Source organism: Anolis sagrei, chromosome 1, assembly GCF_037176765.1.
Source record: "Anolis sagrei isolate rAnoSag1 chromosome 1, rAnoSag1.mat, whole genome shotgun sequence".
Lineage (NCBI taxonomy): Eukaryota > Metazoa > Chordata > Lepidosauria > Squamata > Dactyloidae > Anolis > Anolis sagrei.
In genome coordinates this window covers 231967087-231994133 of record NC_090021.1, presented here as the reverse complement: position 1 = coordinate 231994133, position 27047 = coordinate 231967087, and the positions used below count along the sequence as shown (strand labels likewise).

General features: G+C 40.6%; 1 protein-coding gene across 1 annotated transcript in view; it reads right to left on the bottom strand.

The window, feature by feature from the left end:
• Positions 1–27047, bottom strand: part of PLEKHG3 (pleckstrin homology and RhoGEF domain containing G3) — a 75460-nt gene that overhangs the window by 21381 nt on the left and 27032 nt on the right. Inside the window, exons 2-7 of the mRNA XM_067461135.1 lie at positions 10659–11023; positions 9408–9508; positions 7247–7316; positions 5787–5833; positions 5105–5255; positions 3213–3344 (exon numbers count right to left, since the gene is read on the bottom strand). Of these exons, the coding sequence (XP_067317236.1) occupies positions 3213–3344; positions 5105–5255; positions 5787–5833; positions 7247–7316; positions 9408–9508; positions 10659–10952 (795 nt within the window). The 5' untranslated portion in view covers positions 10953–11023. The remainder of the gene's footprint in view (positions 1–3212; positions 3345–5104; positions 5256–5786; positions 5834–7246; positions 7317–9407; positions 9509–10658; positions 11024–27047) is intronic.

Genomic DNA, 27047 nt, shown 5'->3' with positions numbered 1-27047 from the left:
CGCCGGAGTGGTACCTATTGATCTACTCACATTTACATGTTTTGAACTGCTAGGTTGGCAGAAGCTGGGCCTAACAGCAGGAGCTCAAACCGCTCCCTGGATTCAAACCGCTGATCTTTTGATCAGCAAGTTCAGCAGCTCAGCGCCTTAACCCACTGCGCCACTGGGGGCTCCTCTGAGTGTACAGAATAAATTATATTTCTCAGTCCTCTGCTGATATTTACTCCAGAGTGCCTGTATCATTTTTCGTTTGCAAACAATATTTTCCAAATCAGCAGTCTTAAATGCCAAGTATTAGCAAAAACTAATCTGAAGCTTTTGTTTTCTTATCTAGGAGATCTCGTTCTTCTGTGAAAAGAGGAGGACTGTACTACCTTTCTTCTACTTCCTTTGACATTTTCTAAGTTCTTTCAATAGCAGAAACTGAGACAGTAGATTCCTTTAGCCTCACCAGATAGTTTTAGAATCGATTCTAAAGGGGGTAGTGAATGTAATTACCAAACATTTTCTCTTTTTCACTCATTTATACTCCAATCTTTTAATAAACTATTCAATGTGGCTCTAATTTCTACCCCTCAGTGTTTAAACATTCCCTCTGCATTCAGAAGATTAGTTTCACCAGCTAAAGCCAGAATCAGGATCACAACAATAATTCAATCCGAGTTCCTGTGTCATTAGAGGATATTCCACTAGCAACCTCTGTGTCCATTCCAGTCAAAAAGCTAATAAAGGTGTATTTGTTATACACTCCCCATGCCAGAAGCTAATCCACATATTTCAAATTTTTTTCAAAGCACTCATGCTCACACAAAACATTTTTAGAAATAGTTTTGCTCTCATTGACTTTCTTAAATTTTGAAAGGATACAACAGTCTTCTGTAGTAGTCTTCAACATGCTCTTTCATTATCATCCATAGTTATTTTATAGTCCCATGAATGTCATCTTGACATTGTTTCTGGATTACTAAAGACTCACACTAAATGAAAAGCCTACCTATTGTTTTGGCCACATGTCATCATCTTGGTAACCACACCTTACCCACATGCCCTACGGTGATCATTAATTGGCTAAAAACGCCAATGAATATCCAGTTAACACCTAGCAACATGTGCAATTTAACAGTTGGGAGACCTTGCCAGGCATGTAGCCGGGGGGGGGGGGGGGCTTGGGGGGTTTCAGCCCCCCCCCCCCCCGAAATTCTCATGATGGTTCGCAAAAAGGCCTTACTGGTGCATTATTTAAACTGTTATGTTTATTCATATCATGATCTGATCACCATACTCAATATATCCCATATGCATGGGGGTATTGGGGTAATGATACAAAAGGTTTGCTAGGCTAGACCCTCTTTCACTCAGACTCACCCCCCCCCAAAACTCAGCCCCCCCCCCCGAAACCCCCTCTGAAAAAAATCAGCCCCCCCCCCCCCGAAACGAAATCCTGGCTACGGGCCTGTTGTGGGCCATCCAATCCAACACCCTGCCAAGCAGAAAAATAGCATCCAAAGCACCCCCGAGAGATGGCTACCCAGACTCTGCTTAAAAGCCTCCAAAGGCGCCTCCATCACACTCCAGGGCTGAGAGTTCCACTGGTGAACAGCTCTCACAGTTAGGAAGTTCTTCCTAATGTTCACACGGAATCTCCTTTCCTGTAGCTTGAAGCCATTCTTCCATGTCCTAGTCTCAACGGCAGCAAAAAATAAGCTTGTTTCCTCCTCTCTATGACTTCCCCTCAAATATTTATACATCGTTATCATGTCTCCTCTCAGCCTTCTCTTCCGCAGGCTAAAACATGCCCAGCTCTTTAAGCCGCTCCTCATAGGGCTTGTTCTCCAGACCCTTGATCACTTTAGTCATCTTCCTCGGGACACATTCCACCTTATCAACATCTCCCTTCAATTGTGGTGTCCAGAACTGGTCACAGTATTCCAGGTGTGGTCTGACTTCCCTGGATCTAGACATTAGACTCATATTTATGCAGGCCAACATCCCATTGGTTTTTTTAGCCGCTGCATGGAACTATTGGCTCATGTTTAACTTGTTGTCCATGAGGACTCCAAGATCTTTTTCACATGTACTGCTCACGAGCCAAGTGTCCCCAGTTCTGTATCTTTGCATTTCATTTTTTCCTGCCTAAGTGGAGTATCTCTCTGTTGAACTTCATTTTGTTAGTTTTGGCCCATCTCTCTAATCTGTTCAGATCATTTTGAATTCTGCTCCTGTCTTCTGGGATATTGGCTATCCCTCCCAATTTGGTGTCATCTGCAAACTTGATGACCATGCCTTCTAAACCTTCATCTAAGTCATTAATAAAGATGTTTGTCAGTAACTTTCTCAAAAACTGTTCTTTGGCATTAATGTTGACATGGTTGGGGTCTCACCTGAGTGTCTTCATGGAGGTATAATTTGAATTTGGGACTTGGAATAATGAGATACAAAGAGGGAGAAGTTACGAATGTATGAATTCGAAAACAAATGGGAAAGTGTGAAGGTATTAAACTTAGATTTGCTGGTGAAGTACTTCTGTACAACTTGTCAATGTTATAGTTAAATGATTGCATAAATTAAGCTAAAAACCCATGCTGCCAACCATGAACAAGTTAAACAACTGGAATGTGACAAGCATGTGCAGATCAGAAAGGAATCGAGACTTCATGTCACTACAGCAGGCTGGATTTGAATTAATGAGGTGATAAGGAATTATATATATATGTCAATGTTGGCCATTACTTTTTCTCTTTGAGGATAACCATGTAATGAGTAAGTTCTATTCAATTGTAAACAGCTAAAATGTAAATAAAAATAGGAGTCGCTCAACTGGAGTAGAAAACTTTTGAAGTCAGTTAATTGGATAAGTATCAGCACTTTGGTTAGCTAATTATTGTGACACAACTATCTGCATATGAAGTGTGAATCATGTAGAAAGGGAATAAAGTGATGAGAGGCAGAGAAAGACAATCTTTCAGCAACTTTGCTCACTGAATAAGAGGAGAAATTCAAAAGACACAACAATGTTATTTTTTGTTCGAAAAACTCTAATTCTACATATACCAATAAGATAATCTGAGCTTCCATTTGGGGTCATAAACCATCACCTGACATATCTGAAAACTATAAATATACCACACTCGGTTGTGCCTGACTACAGCTACCCGCCATCCAAACAAGGCATTGCAGATTACACCTGGGACAAATTTCCCTTTTCCCATCACCTGCAGCCGCACGGCATGCTCATGCTTCCGTTTCATGTCATTGATGTACCAAGCCACGCAAGTCATGGTGTCAATGGCTTCTTCTACCACTTCATAGCCATCCTCTTCGATGTCAAAGTGTTTTGCTATCTCCTGGAGAGAGAGAAACAGGTATAAAGAAAAGCAATTTCTAACATTTCTGCCCCAGCTGTCTGAACGTATCTCTCCTTATGAACCATCTAGGACTCTAAGATCATCTGGGGAGGCCCTGCTCTTGCTCCCACCTTCTTCGCAGATGCGTCTGGTGGGCACGGGAGACAGGGCCTTCTCAGTGGTGGCCTCCCAACTGTGAAACTCCCTCCTGAGGGATATTAGGTCGGCCCCCTCCCTCCTGACCTTTCAAAAAAAAGTTGGCTCTTCAAGCAAGCTTTTACAAATACAGGGTAACAGGTAAATGTAGAACTATGGAAAGACTGGACAATCCGACTGGAAAATGATTTTAGTAAGGAGACACTGATTATTTTTTGTTTTTTATTGGTTTTGTATGGTTTTTTATTATTATATGCTAAATGTTTTTAATTGTATTTTATGTCTGTTGGGGCATCGAATTGTTGCCGACTGTAAATCACCTTGAGTCACCTTCAGGATGAGAAAGGCGGAATACAAATACTGTAAATAAATAAATAAATAATAACACTGGCTTGAGTGAATGAATTGCCTGTCCAACGTTTCAGGTGTATGTTTTCAGGGAAGACATACTGCTGATCTCCTGCTCACAGAAGGTTATTTGATCTAAGCGAAGACATCTCTGATTAGCAGAGGAGAAGTGATCATGATTTTTTAAATCCCTCTTTCTTTTTGCAGGTCGTTGACTTTGCTCCCAAACCTGCCCCAGTGGGATGGAGGGCTCTGTGGAACAGCATGGGAGGTAAAATGGTGCAGAAGAAAAAGAAAATATATGAAAACTGATTCCCTGCTTCTTCCACTCATGGAAGCCATTGAGTAAAAGGCAACATTGGATAAAATCCATTATCAGTTCCACTAATATTTAAGATTTACAATGGCACACCCAGACAACTGAGATGCATGTTTAATTCTCTGTTAGAATCATGATTCAAAATGGCTCCAAAGTAAATTGCAGCCAGACTCCTAAATAATTCCCATTTTATACTTCTACCTACCTGTGACTCATGCAAGAGAAGGCAAACTCCATGGCCATAAAAAGGGGCATTTTACCTGGCGCCAAATCCCTTAACTTTTACACAGAAGGTGAAAGTCTTTTAAAGAAATCATCTAGTCTGGGTTTATCAATTTTAAAAATGTGTATTTTAAATTTGGGGGTTGTTGTGAGAATTCTTCCCTTGTTTTATGCTGCCTTTATTTTTTCTGTTGTTATTTTCTATCTTCTATTTGAATTTTTGGGCCCCCTGGTGGCACACCGGGTTAAATTGCTGAGCTGCTGAACTTGCTGACCAAAAAGTTGGCAGCTTGAATACAGGGAGCAGAGTGAGAATCCACTGTTAGCCCCAGCTTCTGCCAAACTAGCAGTATAAAAACATGCAAATGTGAGTAGATCAATAGGTACCATTCCGGTAGGAAGGTAATGGCGTTCCATGCAGTCATGCTGGCCACATGACCTTGGAGATGTCCATGGACAACGCCGGCTCTTCGGCTTAGAAATGGAGATGAGCACCACTCCCCAGAGTCGGACACAACTAGACTTCAGGTCAAGGGGAAACCTATACCTTTACTTTTATTTCAATTTTGATTTGTCGTTCTTTATTGGAAACTACCAAGAGGACAAATTCAGTAATGAACGACAGTATTTAATTATGCTGCATTTTTTAAAAAATCACATAATATGCTTGGATCTAAAAGCTACAAAGTCAGACAACTTAAGAAATCCCTATCACCTGAAGGAGCAAGTGGTATTTGAGAATGCGCTGGACAGGCTTGAGAAGATAGGAGCCAAGAGGCAATGAATGGCGGATCTGCTCTTGCCGCTCACGAAAGAACTTGGCCAGCTGTTTGTTCCTCATGCAGTCTGTCAGAGCTGCCACCGAGCTGGAGGGAGAACCCAGAAGACAATGAATGACATATCAAAGATCAAAATAGACAGCCTTCTGCATTACCTCAAGGATGATCAGAGAAGCAAAGATGTTCTCAAATACTCAACCAAAGGCTGCAAGGGAAGAGTCTCAAATGGGAAACAAATGGGATTACTACAAGTCAACTATTGACTTGTAGTAATCACAAGAGTTTTTCATAGGGTTTTCTTCAGCAGGGAATGTTCAGAAGTGGTTTGAATCCCTCTAGGAAGCCATGGCTCGAAGTGTGCAAAACATGAAGCAGGGTTGTTAATACCCAGGGTTCTTGGTGGCCTCTCATCCATAGGATTGCCATAAGTCAGAGCCAGCTGGAGATCACATAATAACAAAAAAGCAACCCTATATATGTACACCTGGAATTGGAGGCTGCCCAGAAGCTTCTTATATGTAACACACTTATGTTTTCATTAGTTGAGAAGGAAATATACAAATCAATAGAAAGCATAGGAAGGATTACTTCCTTTTCTGCATTGCAAAAGATACTCACTTTGGGTAGTTATTGCAGTACTGAGTGTAGATGTCAAAGTCTTGACTCTGGGAGGAAAAAAAAAAGAAACTGAGAAGTGAATAATAAGTGGTTGGACTTCTACTCACCCCACAGCCGGTAGCATTTATTTCAATTGCGCAGCGCTTGGCCCTCCAGCTTGCCCAACATTAGCCTCTTTGGAACAATCTCACACCTGGGTTGCTGTGAGTTTTCCGGGCTGTATGGCCATGTTCCAAAAGCATTCTCTCCTGTTTTTTTGTTTGTTTATTTTGTTTTGTTTTTGTCATGTCAGGAGCAACTTGAGAAACTGCAAGTCGCTTCTGGTGAGAGAGAATTGGCCGTCTGCAAGGACGTTGCCCAGGGGACACCTGGATGTTTTGATGTCTTATCATCCTTGTGGGAGGCTTCTCTCATGTCTCCACATGAGGAGCTGGAGCTGATAGAGGAAGCTTATCTGCACTCTCCCCGGATTCGAACCTGTGACCTGTCGGTCTTCAGTGCAGTGGTGGTGGTGCAGTGGTGCAGTGTAGCCCCATTGCACCACCGGAGGCTCCATATGTTTTGCCCACATCTATAGCAAGCATCCTCTGGGGTTGTAAGATCTGTTGGAAACTAGGCAAGTGAGATTTATATATCTGTGGAATGTCCAGGGTGGGAGAAAGAACTCTTGTCTGCTGGAGGCAAATGTGAATGTTGTAATTAGCCACCTCAGTTAGCAATGAATAGCCTTGCAACTTCAAAGCCTGGTTGCTTCCTGCCTGGGGGATCCTTTGTTGGGAGGTGTTAACTGGCCCTGCTTGTTTCCTGTTGAGAATTCCCCTGTTTTTTTAGTGTTGCTCTTTATTTAATGTCCTAATTTTAAAGTATTTTTTAATACTGGTTGCCAGTAAATAAAGAGCAACACTCAAGAAACAGGGGAATTCCAGACAGGAAAGAATCAGGACCAGCTAACAAAGGATTCCCCCAGGCAGCAACCATCCAGGCTTTGAAGCTGCAAGGCCATTCAATGCTAATCAAAGTGGCCAATTGAAACATTCAAACATGATCAAACAGACAAGAATTTTTCAACCACCCTGGACATTCCACAGATATATAAACCTCACTTGCTGGTTTCCAACAGACCTCGCAACCTCTGAGGATGCCTGCCATAGATGTGGGCAAAACGTCAGGAGATAATGCTTCTGGAGAATGGCCATACAGCCCGGAAAACTCACAGCAACCCAGTGATTCTGGCCATGAAAGCCTTCGACAACACAATCTCACATCTCCTTAGTATTTATTTATCATGTCAGGAGCAAACCAAACAGTTGTATTGCATTTTTTAACAAGCATCTCCTTAGTGAACTCATTCCAATAAGGACAGGAAAGCAGTGGCACATTGCAGTAGTGCCTACTGTTTTGCTCCATTGTACTATTCTGACAGAAATTCACCACAATGTATTAACGTCTCATCCGCTTACCCTGTCCACAAAACATCTTGCCACGGCAACAGGGTCATTGTGGCAGCTGTCCAGATCTTGCAGGAGCTCACTGAGCAGAAATTGAGAGAGCAAGAGTCATTTATCAGTTACAGCCAGACACCTACAAACAAGGTAGTCTTGTTTAGCGTATTCTAGGACACAGCAGAACAGACACTCAAAAATGGGTGAGATCATGCTGCAGGCAAACTGCAAGACACACTCTTCAGTCCCTCCGTTCCCCCAGTTTAGAAGTAAAATGCAGGGCAGCCAGTCATGCAAAGTATTTGGGTATAGTACCCACCTGGACTGGGGCAGTCCTTCAACTGTTGCCAGAGGAGTCAAAAACACAAAGCAGATGTTACACACTTTCTGGTTAAAACAGCTATCCTGTTTTGCCCTGCTCAGAAACTTTTTGCAATTCCCCTTTTGTAAGGCCTTTAAAGATCCAAACCCATAGAATTTCCCACAGAACATAAAGAAGTGATGCCTTGGACTATATGTCCCAGAACCCCCTGGTCAGTACGGACAACTCTAGGAACTATAGTCCAAAAAGTCACTCTTTCACACACTGGAATTTATCCTCCTTATTGAATGATTCATAAGCGCAAGTTGTGAAGCAATTTCTGCCCCGAGGAACTTGCAATTTAAATAGGTGAAACACCAAAGAGTCATAGAGCTGCCACGCAAACGTCGAAACATCCAGTTACCTGGAAGCAATGCGAACTCAAACAACCTTTCCTCAAACTGCTTCCTTATATAGAAAGAATGGTGTCTTCTTTCTGTTCTAGGGTCTGTCAAGCCAAGCATGTCAAGAAGATGATGTTGTGACTAAATACTTTCCTTAATTACAGTCCAACGCCACTGAATAAAACCCCAAGTATCAAACAGTTTTATCATTATTTTGGAGTCTTTAGGAATGGGGAAAACCTTTCTGGTCAGATCTGGAAGAATTTTGGACCCCAATTTCAACTAATGACAAAATAGAAGAAAAGGGGAGCTTATTATTCTTTACATGGAGATATAAAAACCTTGTTATTTTTTATCATCTATCCTTTCAGGCAAAAATGGCTTGGTAACAGTAAGCGAGCATTAGCCATCCTTTTCTTCTTTTTTTCATGTCAGCAGCGACTTGAGAAACTGCAAGTCGCTTGTGGAGTGAGAGAACTGGCCATCTGGAATGATGTTGCCCAGAGAGTAAACTTAGATTTTTGATGTTTTAACCATCCTTGTTAGAGGCTTCTCTCATGTCCTCACATGGGGAGCTGAATCTGCGATCTGTCAGTCTTCAGTCCTGCTGGCCCAAGGGTTTAACCCATTGTGCCACCTGGAGCAATAGTGTTATTGCACTATTGAGTGCTTTGTGAGCCACCCTGAGTTCCTTCGGGGAGGCGATGGTGGGGTACCAATAAAGTTTTGTTGATGTTGTTGTTTTTAAAAGGTTTTTGTTTGGCAGCCAAGAAACTATAAAGATGGCATTGGGGAAACCTCTGTAGGAAGAATGCTCTTTAACCAGGATGACACCAGTAAAGAAAGGGCTCCCTTGCTGAAATTACCAACCTCAGGGAAACTCAAAACAGGACCTCAGAAGAAAATTTTAATGTTTAGATAAGTTCATGTTTGAGATAACAGTTTTTCTGGTAAATTGGTTTCATTTCAGCGTTGTAAAAGTTTAAACCAACATAGCCGTCCGTCCGTATTCACAGATTCTGCACCCACAGATTCAACCATCCATGGCTTCAAAATATTTTTCGTTAATTGGAAAAGCAAACACTGTCATTTCACATGGCGGAAATTATTTTACTACACCATTTTATTTAATGGCCTTGAGTATCCTCAGATTTTGGTATCCACAGGGACGTCTTGGAACCAAAATCCAGTGGATACCAAAGGTCCACCATATATGAAACTGAGGGTTGAAATGAAACAAGATAGACCTGACATGGCTGGCTTGTGAGAACTGTTAACATAGCTAGATTGACAGAAAAAGAGGAGGACTGTAAGGAAGAGCAGGCTGGCGAGTCTCATGGTAGCCTCCTTTCTGTCCTACTGTTGTAAGAGGACCCTTTAGGGAAGTCTCCTTCTGCTCTATTTTTCAAAGAGGAAAAATAGGGAAATAGTGGGGTTGGCCAATGGCTATGGCTGATGAATAAACTATACTCACCTATTTAATTCGTAGATATCCTCAATATTCCCAAAGAGCGCACTGACTTGTTCTGGTCGCAGCAGCAGCTCTTGCGTGTCTATGATCTTCCCCAAGTAATTCTGCCAAGCCATAATATGTCATGAGCATTGCCACACAGACAGAAAGCAAACAATTAAAAAAAAAACTACTATAGAGCCCTCCACCACACCTACTTGCATAGCAATGGTAGTAGCCCAGACATGGGCCTGAGGAGAGTGCAGCTGGCCCTCCACATTTGCAGATTTGACTTTTACAGACTTGATTATTCAAGGATTTGACTAATATGTTTTTTCCAGAAACCTCTAGGTCCTCCAGTGCAATTCAAAGATACACTTTTGATACACCGGAGAGCCTAGATTCCTAGGTGTTCTTTCAAGTTTTTTTTAAAAGTGTTTTTAAATGTGCAGTTTTCCCACTATTGTGGGGTTATGTGCCCCTAACCCCAGCAAATGTGAAGGATCTGGAGCTCTTTTTAAAATTGCCAGGCACTCAATAGCATCAAAAACTCCATAAAGAGGTAAAGATTTCCCCTTGGCATTAAGACTAGTCGTGTCCGATTCTGAGAGTTGGTGCTCAGCTCCATTTCTAAGCTGAAGAGCCGGCATTGTCTGTAGACACCTCCAAGGTCATGTGGCCAGCATGACTGCATGGAGCACTTTTGCCTTCCCACCAAAGCAGTACCTATTGATCTACTCACATTTGCATGTTTTTGAAGTGCTAGGTTGGCAGAAGCTGGGGTTAACAGCAGGAGCTCATCCCACTCCCCAGATTCAAACCACTGACCTTTCAGTCAGCAAGATCATCAGCTCAGTGGTTTAACCCACTGTACCACCAGAGGCTTCTAAAAACTCCATACGTTTAGTAAAACTTGAAAGGGTGGCTACAATTCCAAGAATCGTGTATAGCCCACAAGGTTGGTGACATGAAAACAGATGGAACCCACAAGAAAACTCACTATCATTTTATTCAAATGCTGTGTACAAGTTAATAAATATTTTGTGCTTCTGAATAAAAATACCAATACACTCTTAGGAATGTGGTACTCATTAATGAGAGAGGTGCATCCAGCAGAGCATCTAAACTCCCTGCCCAAGCCTAGGTTTCCTATGATAGACCAAAGAAAACTTTTAATCCCAGGACTGAACGATGAGAAGTCTTTATGGAAATACACACCATAGTAGCAAACAGAGGGAATCAATCCTATCAAGTAACCCAAGCAGGACAACTTACCTCTACAATACTTCGTAAATCCCGGACATACATGCGCTCTGATTCCACGATCTCCAACACCACACGCTCCAGGTAGCTGAGTTTGGAGTGGGTGGATGAGGAGGAAAGAGATGGACTCTTCAAGGATCGCCAGGTCCCCGAGGAGGCATTGTTGTTGCCATTATGCAAAAGTCCAGTCCTCAGGGAGGCTGCATCCGCAGGGGTTTGGGCCAGGTCACTCCAGTCCTCCATAATGCGGCTAGCATTGGTCGGTGATATAGACAGCTGTTCCATAGGGTGCTCAGAGTGGTTCATGCCTGAAGAAGCAGACTCTGGGCTCCTGCCATTTCTGCCAGGATAGGGAGGAACTTGGAACTTGTGGGTCTCTGCAAGGAGAAGGAGAGAACAAGCGTGCCATTGAGGAGCCCTGAAATGTTAAGCTGAATCGAGCAAGTTACAACAGATCGGTAATTAGAGAAAGTGACAGGCTATGCGTTGACTTGAATCAAACATGAAAGCATTAAGAAAAATGACTGATTTAGAATCAAGGATAAAAGGTAAAGGGTTTCCCCTGAAAGTCATGTCCGACTCTGGGGGTTAGTAATCTCCATTTCTAAGCCAAAGAGCCAGTGATTTCCATAGACACCTCCAAGATCATGTGACCAGCATGACTGCATGGAGTGCTGTTAACTTCCCACAGGAGTGGTACCTATTAAAACATTTGCATGTTTTCAAACTGCTATGTTGGCAGAAGCTGGGGCTAACAGTAGGAGCTCAATCCCGCTCCCCGGATTCAAACCTGTAATCTTTCTGTCAGCAAGTTCAGCAGTTCAGTGGTTTAACCCACTGCACCACCGGGACTCTAAAATCAAGTATATGAAAGTAGATTAAGTGGTTCCTGAAGATTAAATGACCAGAGCTTCCCAGAATCAAGGCAATGATTATAGTTAATGGACAGAAACAGAGCACATGACCAACCTATTGCGTCTTGATGTTAAACATGACGCTTTCTGGTCAGTGGGATTTTCAGGAAATTTTCCCTTTGGAAAGCAGAACTATATGGCTAAGTTCCATTCAAGGTTCTCGCAAAACATAGATTCAGTATCAAGAAGCAAGACAAGAGATTGGATGGTTCTGTTAACAACACTGCTAGCTAGTATCTTATGAGGCAAAGATACTATTTCCTAGTCTATCTTTCTTGGCTGTACAAAGGGATTATTGGGGGCAATTTAAGCAGAGGTGTAAGGACCAAGAAGATACAAGTAGAAAATTAAAGGGGGAACACCAATAAGTGCTACCAATAATAATAACTGTCTGTGAGAGCTATGAATAGTTTTCTTTGGATGTTATATCTGTGAAGTACAATTGGATATTAAAATTTGTTTCTTCCTGTTCATTCCAAATGAACAGCACCTCCTAAGCTTACAACTAGCCATTCAGAAAATTTTCCTTTAAACATTTTCCCCCAACACAAACTGTTTCAGAGTGGAAAACTTCATGATTTTTAGCATTAAGAGCAGAGAAGCCATTGAAATCCACAAGCATGTGGACCATTTCAACAGAAAGGAGGAAACATGAAAATGAACAAAATCTGGCTAACAGTATTTTTTAAAAAAAAACTCTAAAATTAGGAGAGTAAATAAAGAACAACAGTCAAAAATAGGGGAATCCCAGACAAAAAACGATCAGGGCCAGCTAATCATCTCCCAACAAGGATCCACCAAGCAGAAGGAAGCCAGACATTGAAACTGAAAGGCCATTAAATGCTAATTAAGGTAGCTAATTGAAACATTCACACCTACGTCAAACAGACAAGAGTTCTTTATCTCACCCTGGACATTCCAGATATATAAACCTCACTTGCCTAGTTTCCAACAGACCTCACAACCTCTGAGGATGCCTGCCATAGATTCAGGCAAAACATCAGGAGAGAATGCTTCGGGAACATGGGCATACAACCCGGAAAATTCACAACAACCCATTGATTCCAGCCATGAAAGCCTTTGGCAATACATTAAGAGCAGAGTATTAAATTGGATTAAGAACAGTGAGTAATATTAAGTTTCCCCTGTAATGATGTGGCTTCAAAACATTACCTGAAGGTAAGCACAAAAAAAAGACCACCACACAAGTAAACTTGAACTATTTCTTACATTTGAAACACACTGCAACTGACACATTAACGTGTTGTGACACACAGTTTGGAAAGCTCTGATCTACAACATTATATTGGCATCTAAACTCACACCTGTCTCCCTTATTATAGAGTATGAGCTACACAAAGAGAACAAACAATGCACTACTTTAGCGCTGGCATGTTTATAATTGTGAATTAAAAGGAGAAATGCTCCTTGGGATACCTTCATCCCCTGCCAAGCTTTCATGTTCAGTACAACTTGCCTATTTATGCCACAGGCAATAGTTGCCAGGTCAACACAAGTCATGTGTGCCCAAAAAAGATACACGTGTGTTTGAGGGAAATGGCATTGCTTCCTTTTTATACAAGCTTCTGAGATCCCCTCACTCTCAATTAAACATGGTGTAGGATCTGATATATCAAAGACGCACTGATAACACTCTTGTCCCTTCTTTTGCTCCTTGCACTGAGCCCAGCATTCGTATGACACACATACAACCGAAACACACCCTCACTCTGATGCAGGCACATATCTTGTCTTTCTTGCCATTTTCCATTGGTGTCAAAAAGCTCAGCAAGCAGACAAACAAGTGGCAACAGGTCTGTGCTTTGTAGCCGCCCTTCACAGTTCACTGCCATGCCTTTAATCCATCTCAAATTTCCTTCCGGCTTCTAAGACACAATTTCCTTGCTCCTTAATTGATACCAACAAAGCCCTTGCAAGCCCAAATTAGGGAAATCAGCCCACATTTCTTCAAGGAGAACCCAACTCGTCCTTACCAAAGAGCTTAGCAATTTGTGAAGGGAGCCACTCTAGAGCGTTCTTCTCATCCCAGATCAACATCGCTCTTGCTTTGTGAGTTAGTGCTGCCAATGGCAGATTTGCCAAATGAAGCTGGAGCAGCCTATGAACCTTGAACAGCTGGTGAAGGTGTGGAGTGGATTGACGTCACCTCACACACATTCAAGTACAACGCCCAGAAAAATCTGGTTCCTCATCTCCCATAAGGACTTCAGACAGGAAACATACACTCACAAGAAAGCGAGAAAGCGAAAGAGGGAAGGAGAGTGGGAATAGGTACGTCCTGTCTCTGAACCATCCTGGAACCATTTATGCGTTGACAAGCCACAAAAAGAGCACCTATTCTAACTGTGGACTTCCCCATCTCTGAAAGGGCTGAGGAGCCAAAATTTATGTATTTATAAAGCCATTCATTCCAAGGGACTTCCCAAAGCGACCCTGAAATAAGGAACTTCCTATTGACTTTTTGGGGGGGGGGGGGGGGATTTCTAAAATCAAACTATATACTTTTGTACTGTTCTGTCGGTTACGTTTACTTACCAATAAAAGAGGGAACTGCATAGTATTTATGATATTTTGCTACTAAATATCAAATGTACAATCTTAATTTTCAACTCAGAAACTTTTTTTTGCATGTACACATAAACACATTTCTATACTTATTGGGGGTAAAAAAATTAAATCTTTGGGTCTAACCGCAGGCAAAAAATAACTTGTCTTTGAAAGAAGTAGGGCAAAAAGTTGGAGTTGCTGCAAGGAGCACCTTGGTGTCCAGTGAACTTAATGCCCTTCCCCACTGCCATTCCTTTATGCTTTGTATCTTATTTAGATGGTAAGCTTGAGGTCAGGGAACTGCTGGATTAACTTTTTGGCTGAAGGATGGAGCATAAGTATTCTAAATAAATAAATCTGTTGTAGTGGAACTTTTTTTCCATGTCAGGAGCGACTTGAGAAACTGCAAGTTGCTTCTGGTGTGAGAGAATTAGCTGTCTGCAAGGACGTTGCCCAGGGTAAAAAATCAAAACATCCAGGCACCCCATCCTTGTGGGAGGCTTCTCTTACATCCCTGCATGGGGAGCTGTAGCTGACAGAGGGAACTCATCCACTCTCTCCCCAGAATCAAATTTCCAACCTGCTGGCACAAGGGTTTAAGCCACTGCACAACCGAGGGCTCCAGTGGAACATACGATGTCACAGCTTCTGGCTGAAAAAATAAACTGAAATGAAACTTGAGGTCGTATGTGAAATGGCCTATGACTTTTCATCTGAGCAGCTACATCTGTCTAATAAAGGATTAATCTTCTCTGATTGGTGACATGTCCTCAAATGCTGGTCACAGAGGAACCGCATGTCCACATACCTAAAATATTACCCATCACCTCCCAGGTTCACCAATGCACAATTTGATCTGATTCTCATCTTGACACCATGACATGTATCATCACACCCTTTATTTCAAATTATGACGCCTCTGTAGCTCTGACTCACACTGAAATTTGGTGACATGTCATCTTTAATGTAGGGATGGGTAATAATTGCCTTTCATCTTTCCATTTTCATGCATTTCTTCATATTTAGTTTTAAAAAAATCAATGTGCCAGAAACAAAAATCAACAGATCACTTCTCAGACTCGAGGAGTTGGAACATGCTAGTTCAATAGATCAAGGCTGAGGCTTCATCTATACTGCCATATAATACAGTTTCTGAATGCAAATTCATTGAATTAGATTATAAAGCAGTGTAGACTTAAAAACCCAGTTCAAATCAGTTAACCTGCACTCTGAAACTGGATTATATGGCAGAGTAGGTCCAGACTGAGTGGCAACAAAAATTCTGGATCAGGGATATAGCCGGAATCCATGAGACTGGATGCAAAGATCTTACCTTGGAAACAATAAGCAATTAGGGAACTGCACAAGCTAAAGAAAGAGGGGGAAATGGAAATGGCATGGCCAGTTGGTGGCAGCAGAGAAAAGTAAGTGCCCCTGCCCAACTGGACCCTTACTAAAATGCTGTCTGATCAAGAATAAGCTACTCCAAGGCAGCAATGGTAACACTGAGGATTACGTAATTGGAGGCTGGGGTTCATCAAATGAAGCAGAAATATCCACTAGGTTTTAAAGAAAAATAACATTAAAAAATCTATTAATTTCTAGAACAGAGGACTTCTCTAAACTTAAGGAGGGTAGAAGCAGGGCATTTTAGACCAGGGAACTGCACCTTATCCTTGAAGCTGGACTTCCCTTCGACCAACATTCAGTCCTTGACCCTGTTCCAATTTCCAAGGCTTGCCTTGGGAGGTATAAATGATACTGTACTTTTTTTCCTTGTACAGACTTCCTATCGTCATAATTTACTTTGCAGTGCATGGCCTATAGTTTCCTCTTTTGGACCCATTTTACTTTTATTGGCATGGGATGGCATTTTGCACAGTGATCTTTATGTATAAAAAGCTTATACATACATTTATATCACACAATTACATAAAAAATTGTATTATCTATACCTCTTTTACTTTGCAAGCTGCCTTGAGACCAGTAACAACCTACTAAAACAAAAAAAAACCCTTTATACATAAAACTTGAATTCATTAGTTGTGGTATTTTGATAATATTCTATTTGATTAACTGAGATTCTCACTTAAGATGTTTTCATTATTATTCTTGGTCCTGTTTTAGTAGTGCTAAACAGAACTTCCATTGGGTTGCTGTGAGTTTTGCAGGCTGTAAGGCCATGTTCCAGAAGCATTCTCTCCTGACATTTCACCCACATCTATGGCAGGAATTCTCAGAGGTTGTGAGGTCTGATGGAAACCTCACTTGCCTAGTTTCCAACTGACCTCACAACCTCTAAGCATGCCTGCCATAGATGTGGACAAAACGTCAGGAGAGAATGCTTTTGGAACATGGCCATACAGCCCGCAAAACTCACAGCAACCCAGTGATTCCGACCATGAAAGCCTTCAACAACACATAGAACCTCCATGTTCAGAACTAGATGCTGGGATACAAAGACATTATTGGTGGCTATTACTTAATGCCTGGATTATGAACTTTCAATGGCATTTGATTTGACTCAGATTCGATGAGTCACCTGAATTTGATAGACTTTGGACTTGCCTAGCTGCACTTAATTTTCATTTTCATTTATGTAAGAAACACTGATTGGTCAATAAGTTGGTATGTTTCTGTCTGACAAAGTGTCTTTGGGTTCCTGGAGTTGTAACTGAGCTGCAGGAATAGCTCAAGGCCATAAGTTTGAACTGGTCAGACACTCCTGACAAAAATGGTGAATCATACTAAATTTCTAATTCCAAGTACAATTCTGAAAATGTTAAACTTCCAGATAGTTTAATGAGATGGCCTTCTGTATTTGAAAAAAAAAAAAAGCAGTTCACACATTGGGGAAAGAAGAGAATAAAAGAGACAGAACAACTCTTAGAATTTGCTCTCTCGTTCACAGTTCCCTCTTCTTAAACAGTTATCTTAGAAATAATATTTTTTATTTCCATCTCTGGGATCACCCTTATAAGTATCTCCAGTGTTGGAATAATTTAATGTAAAATGAGAACATCTTTATTTTTAAGTCCTCTTTTTAAGTTCGAGGCAATTGAGAGAATGTTGCCCAGGCATGGGCAAACTTGGGCCCTCCCTCCAGGTGTTTTGGACTTCAACTCCCACCATTCCTAACAGCCTCAAGCCCCTTCCTTTCCTCTTTTCTGCTTAAGCGGCTGAGGGGGAAAAGGAAGGTGCCTGAAGCTGTTAGGAATGGTGGAAGTTGAAGTCCAAAACACCTGGAGAGCCCAAGTTTGCACATGCCTGATGTAGACTGTTCACCAAAGGAACTCCATGGAACTGACTTTTCATTTCCTTGTCTGTTCATTCATTTTTGTTCAGTTTAAGTTTAGATCTTGTCCAAGCCAGGCTGCTAAAATCATGTCAGTAGAAAACAAATGTATGGCTCCGGAACATGTCAGAACAGTGTTACTGGACATTTATATCTGTAAAAGTATTGAACACTGCTGTGTAAAATTCAAGCTCCATCTTGTCTTCCCAAATATTTGTTTACTCATATGGCCTACTGCTTCTAAATCAGTATGACATCACATCACATCACATACCATCTAGTCACCCCTTGCACTGAACCTCCTTTTCCACCAGGTCCTTGGCTTCCAAGGTGTCCACTGCCTAAACATGTTGAGAGCTCATAAAGCCTTTTCCATTCAGTGTTGTTTTACTGGCCTTTTCCAAGATAAGCATAAATAGAAGGAGGAAAGAAAAATAATTTCCTTGTTTTCTTAATTATAGTACAATTACAAATATATTTATTTGAAAGTTACGTCCAACTGTGCTCAGTGGAATCTACTTTCACATAAGTGTCCACATAACAGCAGCTCTGCACATGAGGAAGTTTGGACAATGATTTCTTAACTCAGGGAGCTTGAAAAAGTACATGAGAACTATATTGTTTGTGACAAAGGAAAAGTTACCTCTTCAAGAAACAAAAACATAGTATAGTTCCCATAACAAGAATCAAATAATGAGACAAAATGTTCACATTGTATATTTTGCAAACTACACAACGTTGCCAGGACCAGCTGTATCTGTATTAGCATCAAACGCCTAATGAGAAGGAACATTGTTTTGGCAGCTCATTGAAGTTTTGAGTTCAGTGATATGAAATCAATGATCAAATCTTTTTATGTAAATCTAGCTTCATGCAACATACAAATCATAGTGCCAACACAGGAATTATATGAATTGTCCCAAATGCAGAAACTGACAGATCTGATATGAAATCAGTAATTAAGGTACTTTTTTCTGAAATTATACTTATTTCAGTGTAGAGATTTCAACAATTTGTCTCTCTGTATTAGACAACCTATCCACCAAATCTTTGTATGTAAATCTAGCTTCATGCAACATACAAATCATAGTGCCAACCCACAGGAATTGTATGAATTCTCCCAAATGCAGAAATTGACAGATTTGTCCAAAAAGACAAAGGAAAAGAAGCGGGGGGACTTGTAAGGCAGTAAGAAAGAGAATGGCTAGTATAAACTACACATCAATTTTTCATACAGAGAGTAATTTAAAATATGTGGGACAAAAACAGCAACACACAACAGAATGAACTGGGGTGGGCAGAAGGAAAGGTCAGTATTTGAATGCAATATTGAAAATATCTCCATAGATATGTTAACAGTAACACTAGTATTTCAGTTCCTGGGGGTAAAACTAATGAAACTAATTTGGTGCCCCAAGATATTCTGTTTGCAATCAAACACAATTAAAGCTGCCTGTTACTGAGGTCTCTCTAGTTACACAGCTATTTGCTATGGCTATCACATTTTCCAGTTATGCTTATTTATGTTTAGGCACAAACATACAGACAAGAAGAATTGGTCTCTTGTTGGTTAAACCTTTAACAAAGCTATATACTATTACATCTATAACCAAAATAGGCAGCCAATATAGGGCCATCCAGATGTTGTTGGTTTGCCATTCCCAACCTTCTTCTGAATTAGCTGTACTGTGCATAGGCCTGATGGAGGGACAAATTTTCTCCACTTTTGTCCAGAAAACTATTAAGGTAAAGATAAAGGTAAAGGTTTTCAAGTCTAGTTGTGTCCGACTCTAGGGAATGATGCTCATCTCCATTTCTAAGCTAAAGAGCCGGTGTTGTCCATAGACACTTCCTATTTATTTACTGTATTTATACACTGCCTTTCTCTCTCTCCCCCCCCCGCCCCCCCTCCGGAGGGAACTCAAGGCCATTTATAACATACTAATGGAAAAAATTCAATGCCAACAAACAATACACAAAGAAATCATAATATCTAATTACTACAAATAACTATGAACTTAAAATCAGTTAAAACCATTAAACGTAAGACATACATAAAATTTAAACATTCAGACAAAGAATAAATTCATCCTAGTATAAACATTAAAATCCCACAATCCAGAAATCACATGCCATAGCTATTCCGAATTGTCATTACACTTGTTCCTTAATTATTCTTTGTACTGCATTATGTGTTAGCCAAAGGCTTGATCCAAGGTCATGTGGCTGGCATGACTGCATGGTGTGCCATTACCTTCCTGTCGGAGCGGTACCTATTAATCTACTCACATTTGCATGTTTTCGAACTGCTATGTTGGCAGAATCTGGACCTAACAGCGGGAGCTCACCCCACTCCCCGGATTCGAACCACCAATCTTTTGGTCAGCAAGTTCAGCAGGTCAGCAGTTTAACATGCCACGACACTAGCAGACTATTATTGCTTTAATATTTCTTTCTCAATGCGTTTTATGTGAAACAAAGACAGCAATAACACTGCAGTATGAGGTAGGGTGGGTAGAAAGACAGAGGCACATTAGAACTCAGCATTAAAAGTATTTCCATTAATTTAAAAATGGATTGAGTATTTAAACTGCCAGAGGGATAAAACTGTGTAAAACAGACTTTCAAGATTGCTTACTATATAAAGCACAACACAAATGCATTAAAACAAATAGGGACTTTCAACAAAATGTATGACATGCTTGTTTTCAAGGTCTCAGCGATTCAATTTCATATCCCCATCTGTTACTATTCCTTTCCAACCCAAAACAAACAGTCAACAATCTGTGTCTCTGAATATATTCAGTCTTTGTCACACAATTCCTCCCTCCTTTTCTTCCATTTTGAGGTTGTAACTGCAATTCATTGTCCAATTTTTCCACTAGTGTCTATGTGCAGTTCTCTGTTACATCCCTGGAGACATTTTAAAATAGTTTCTCAATGTAAACAGGGAAGTGACCTATCCAGATAGTGAGGCTAGTCTTTCTGTTCTATTTCATATTCACATTAAGACTTCATTTCTAGCTACTTCATCCAAGTCTCACAATTCCCAAACTGTCAACTTTGTATTCTCTGCCATTCCATATTCTGCATCACTGGGAATTTGGGTGGCTATTGATAGTGGTGGGGGGTTTCCTCCTTGTGTCTTCTCTCTACTATTTTGAGGAAATCAAGAAACATTAGGCTATCCTGAGTTGGCTGAAACTTTTTCTCTTGTGGAAGAGCAATGTGATGTTGATTCTAGCTCTACCAGCACGGCAAGACTCAAATTACAAACAGAGGGGTAGATGACACAGAAACTAGTAAATGATACAAATCCAATGAACACAATGACAGTCCACCATGAAATATCAGTGGAAACCACAGCTGTGTATAAGTACCTTGTAACATTATTTTATTTATTTATTTATAATTCAAATTTATATGCCGCCACTCCCCTGGGGCTCGGAGTGGCTTACAAGAACAGGCTAAAATCTAACACAATTTAAAAACAATTTTAAAACAATTTAAAACAACAATGTCAGAGATCAAAGGCCTGTCGAAACAGATATGTCTTACATGCCCTGCGGAAAGCTGATAGGTCCTGCAAGGCATGGACTTCAGGTGGCAGAGTATTCCAGAGTGATGGTGCCACTACTGTAAAGGCTCTGTGTCTGGTTGCTGTTAGACGCATCAACAGGTAGTAATGCATAATTTGAGGCATTGGAGTTGAAAAATAGTGGAAAGGAATCCCCTTATGAAGGATTTCCCTGGAGCAGAGTAATAAGTGCCACAATTGGTAGTTCTACACCAGAAGTGGGGCCAAAAAGAGGGGCAATCCGGAGGCATATTGGGGGAATCAAGTATCAATAGGATCTTAACCCCCACTCCATGTTCCTCCAACATATCAATTCAATGGTTCAAAAAAAATTATCATACTAAAAGCTGCCACATTAAATTCCCTTCCACTACAAGTAATGTAAGAACAGAATGCTCCCTTCCATTTTTCATCCTTGCAAGGGCAAGTTAGCAGACCTAAGAAAATAGATTTGTAGTTAGTGAAGCGGTTTCTGCTACCACACAAGAGTTTTTCAGGAGAATATTTGCAGCGCCCCTTACATAGTTTAGATACGTCCAAACATGTCCATCTTAGAATATGTGCCTTGTTTGTGTAAGCCGCCCTGAGTCCCCCCGGGTGAGAAGGGCGGGGTATAAGCAACCGCAATAAATAAATAAATAAATATCTCAGAAAATGGTGGGTTGACTGGCCATGACCATCCAGTGGCTCATCCTTGTTGGTTGCTGATCCTAGTAAATGAATGCAATCAATTTACCAATCTCCAATCAGGAAGTATACATTCCTACCCAAGGATAGATAGAAGTGAAGCTATACATTAGCACTTTTCTGCCAGACATGAAGAACTGGATGACCTCGTTGTTTTATGTTATCTAATAAATATTTCAAAAACATTATCATGCGTATACATATTTATGTATTTATGCTTGTGTATTGTGACTCATCAGGTATATTTTAGTAATGCTTCTCACGACCAGTTGCTGGGAAACATAGACAGAAGGATGCTACTGCTTTGCATTGGCATTCTGCACAGGTGAGTAGTTTGGCACTGTGAGAATTGTGTGTTGAACTACGTCAAACTTGGGTCTGATCAAACACAGCTCTTATGTTTACAATCACAGTACCACCCAGTGGTTCGGATAAGATACAAGGACCCTAATTAAATTATTTGTATTTACCTAGTGGTAGACTGGAATATGGGTCTCTAACATATCTAAGAATTAAGCAAAGCTTATTGTTCCTGTGCCTTTTTCTGCAAAACTCTTGTGGTCTCTGATTACACAACTACCTTCCTGAGCAAGAGAAACAGGAAAGTAGCTGAAACTATTAAGATTGCTTTAAAGCACAATCCGCAGATGACAGTGGCAGCAGAAAGCGAGGATAATACAGCCCATTCTCCCATTAGCAGGAACCATAACAAATAATGCATTATTATGTCTTACACTATAGCATTATTCACATACCAACTCACTCATTCATTTCCACGGATAACGTTAGCAGTGGCTATGAGCCATGATGATTGTATCTTACCTTCAATATCAGAAGATATAATGCCCTTGAATAACAGTTTTGGGGAACATAGTGAGGGTAATATTAGCCACACGGCCCCTTCATATGCTTTCAAGAAGCATCATGTTTGCCACTTCAGGAACAAAATGCCTCATCTCTCTCAAAAAACACAATGATATGCACTCTAGAGAAGTCAAATAGATCAGTGGTTCCCAACTGGTCCTCCAGGTGTTTACAACTTCAGAGCTGAGAAATCCTAATAGTTCTCTGAGCTGGATGAGAGTTGAAGTCCCAAACACCTGGAGGGCCACAGGTTGGGAACCACAGAAACTGGGGGACTTTTTAATCATACCTCTCAGCTTCTGTGGATGACAAGAAGTCTGCCTCAGAATACCTGCAAATGCTCCAGGAGAAAATAAGGAAGCCAAGTCATCATGCCTCAGAGAGAGCAATTAGACTGGAACTTCCCCTTCACATACTTCAACAATCTATGTAATATGGGGGTATTTCCAAAGGCAACTAGGAACAAATATTTTTCTTCACTATGAAAATACGAGCTAGAACATTTCACAGGGCTATAAATCTGCCTTCTGTTCTATCTACTAATGTTATCCATGAGGATGAAGAGCATCTTATCTGAGAACAAACTCTACATAAATATGCATAAATTCATTGTTTACTACAAGATATATAACAGAAAACTTCCTGCAACTACACTTTTTTCCATAGATTGTGTGTGTGTGTGTGTGTCAAAAGCAACCTCAGAAACTGTAATATTTTAATAACATTTTGTTCCATAATATTAACCAGTACAATATCTAAAGAATAGCAAACTGGAGAGTTTCAGAAAGTGTCATTAATTTTTTCCCCAAGTGACTAACCTTAGAAGAATGCATGCATACACAAGAAATACAAATGTTCTGCTCATTCTTTGTGGTAGAAAAAATATAGTATGTTAGCAGTTCTCTGACTTTATTTTTCATAGAATGTAAACAATACAAAGATGTATATATTATTGAATCATCATATTTTGAAACATAGTATGACTCCCATATCTGCAAGGGATATATGGCTTGGTGTGAATATGTAAAATTGCATATAATGGCAAACCATATTGAAATGAAGGACTTCTAGCTCAAGAACAAAGTCGTACCGGAGGACTTAGAAAATGCCTAGAGGGGCAATATTTTGTCAGAAGTGGGCAGTACCTTCCCATAGATATGGGGGTTGTAGTGTATTTGTAAGTACTCTACTAAAAAAAACCACACAATTTCTGAGTAAATCTTTGCTATTTGTTTTGCACAGCAATTAAACATTGAAGTCGCAATTCCATGCATTCTCACCATGGAATAAACCCCTTGAATGCCCCAGAATTTATTCTTGAACGAACATACATAGAATTGCACTGAAGTGTGTTTCAGTTTATTAACCTTTCCCTAATCAAATGCCATTGTTCAAATACTTTTGGCTATCAGAAAAATGTCTTTTTAGATATTGAAGAGCAGGTGACAATTTTACTAAATATTAATAAAACAAACACGGCAACTCAAATCTCAATTGATGTTGGAGATTACAACACTATATGGAACTATTTCTGATTTAAGAGGGCAAATTAACCACACAGGATTTTTATGTTTTATCATCGTCAATCAGGCCGGATCAGAATTAAAAAGTTTTCAATATGGATTTTGTGCATTAAGACAGGGAATTTTCTAGCCAAATATTTCCAGGAGGTTATCAAATGCAATAGAAATACACACTTCGCAATCACACAGTTTACATAGCAAGGATAACATTAATATGAGGTCCAGATAAGATTGAATGGCTATAAAAGAAGTGAAGAATGTATGGACCTTCAAGAAACTGCTGCACAGCAGCCCTACTGTCATTCACAACCAAGGTTAACTAATGATGATGTCATCCAACAATGCTAGAGGAACTTACCTAGTTTTTGGCCTGTATAGAGATTTCAAACTAAGGATTTATTCACCCTCTGTTTGAGCAGGAAATGGGAGGGTAGGTTTTATGTAAACAATACCACAGAAAGGGACTACTCACAAGATCCATTATTAAAAATGTGTACAAGGCCCAGATGTCCAAGGTTCACTACTGACTCACAGGAAGGAAGGGCAATAGTGTAGTATAGCGAAACTACACGGAATGCACCTTTTCCAAGAAGGGCACCTGGCACACCTTATTTTATATACGGTCTTGGAATTTGTCTCCCAGCCACTGACGGGCATTAAATCTATGATTGCCATTAGCAGGCTTCAGACTGAGAAAGTATAAAGGGCAGCAGACCCAGAGGTGTGTTTCATTAAAGACCTCAGAAACCGGTTTTGCCAGCACACCAGATTCCCTGCATGTCTTGTCTTTGGTATTAAGAACAGTCTTGATCAAATCAGGATCAAAGACTAGGATTTGTAAGATAGCCAGAGGATTTCTAGGTCACTTGGGAAAATATGTGCTTTAATGGGCTACATCTCATGATGGAAATGAGTCCTTTTTTTCCATTGAGATAGGAAAACCATTCTAATATGATAGAAACGAGAGTCTTTTTTCCATTGAGATAGGAAAACCATTCTAACAATGCCCCTCGAAGATCACTAAGGCAAGAATTTCTAGGACAGAAAGTTCAGGATGCTCATTTGTTCAGGAGCCATCCAGAAATGACACCAGAAGTACTCTGTAACTAATTTATTTATCGTGTCAGTGGCAACCAGACGATTGTATTACATTTCTAACAGAACAAAAACAAACAAACAAACACAAAACAAAATTTGTAAGCTTGGTAGTTGATTAAATGTCCTTTGACCAGTAGCTGGCCACTTGGAGTGCCTCTGGTGTTGCCGCAAGATGGTCCTCCATTGTGCATGTGGCAGGGCTCAGGTTGCATTGCAGCAGGTGGTCAGTGGTTTGCTCTTCTCTGCACTCGCATGTCGTGGACTCCACTTTGTAGCCCCATTTCTTAAGATTGGCTCTGCATTTCGTGGTGCCAGAGCGCAGACTATTCAGCGCCTTCCAAGTCACCCAGTCTTCTGTGTGCCCAGGAGGGAGTCTCTCATTTGGTATCAGCCACTGGTTGAGGTTCTTCTGGGTTTGAGCCTGCCACTTCTGGACTCTCACTTGCTGAGGTGTTACAGCGAGTGTCTCTGTAGATCTTAGAAAACTCTGTTACTGTCCACTGCTCATCTGAAGAGGCGGACAGCTAATCATAGATGCTTATATAAAATATGTTGCATTTACATGTTGCAATTTTAGAAGTACAGGTTGCACATCTCTTATCTGGAATTGAGACTCCAAAACATGATGTTGTCCATACGGTTGGTTGGGATAGTGTCACCTTTGCTTTCTGACGGTTCAGTGTACACAAACCTTAATTCATGCAGAAAATGGTTAAAAATATTGTGTCTAAAATTACCTTCAGGCTATGTATACAAGATGTATATTTCCTTATATTCTGTTTTTAGACTTGGGCCCCATCTCCAAGATATCTCAGTATGCACATATGTGCAAATACAAGTATTCCATTTTTAAAAAAATCTGCAATCCAAAATTATTCTAGTTCGAAGCATTTCGGTAAAGAGATACCTCAACCTGTATATAAAAAGATCATCTGGTTAGATTATCCACATTTTTGTAAAGTGGGAAGTAGACAGATGGAGTCAAGAATGATTAGATTGTGGACCTTCCCCCATGCTATTCTTTTTTCCTCCTTGAAACCTTGCTTTTACCCTTGAAAAAAAATTCACAGGCATCCAAAGTGTGGTGAGCAACCTTTGGCCATAGAGATATTTTGACATGCAACTCCTATCTGCGTCCTCCGGCCTTGTCAATGGCAAAAGAGTGTGGGAGAGGCCAAAAGCTTCTTTGTGCCTACTATAGTGTAACATACGAGTCATGGCTGCTGATCCGTTTCTAGGCTAAATGCAAAGTGCTGGTTATTACCTATAAAGCCCTAAACGGTTCAGGCCCAGACTATTTGAAAAACTGCATCTCCATGTACAATCCAGCACGAAAACTGCGGTCCACGGAGACCCTGCTCTCGGTCCCACCCCCGTCTCAAGCGTGGGAACAAGAGATGGGGCCTTCACTGTGGCCACTCCCTGCCTCTGGAATTCCCTTCCTAAGAACTAAAAATGGCCCCTTCTCTCGTCTCCTTCAAAAAGCTTTTAAAGACCCATCTGTGTAACCTAGCTTAAGGAGAGGAGGAGGATTCGCATATCTTACATATATCCTTGCCTGGACATAGAACACCTACCTCAGCCTGCTGATGTGATACATTATATTATGCTTTCAACATACCATGTTTTAATTGGCTTGACTTCTTGTGTTTATGATGTTTATTTAGTTTAACCTTTGGTTTCGGTTGTTTATAAGTTATATTGAGTCTATTTTATTTTATATTTTGCCTTGAATGCTGTTTGTTTTGGGGCACTGAATGTTTGCCATTTTTGTTATTTCTTGTAAACCACCCTAAGTCCCTTCAGGGAGAGAAGGCAGGCTATAAATAAAGTCGTCTTCTTCTTCTTCCTCTTCTTCTTCCTCTTCTTCTTCCT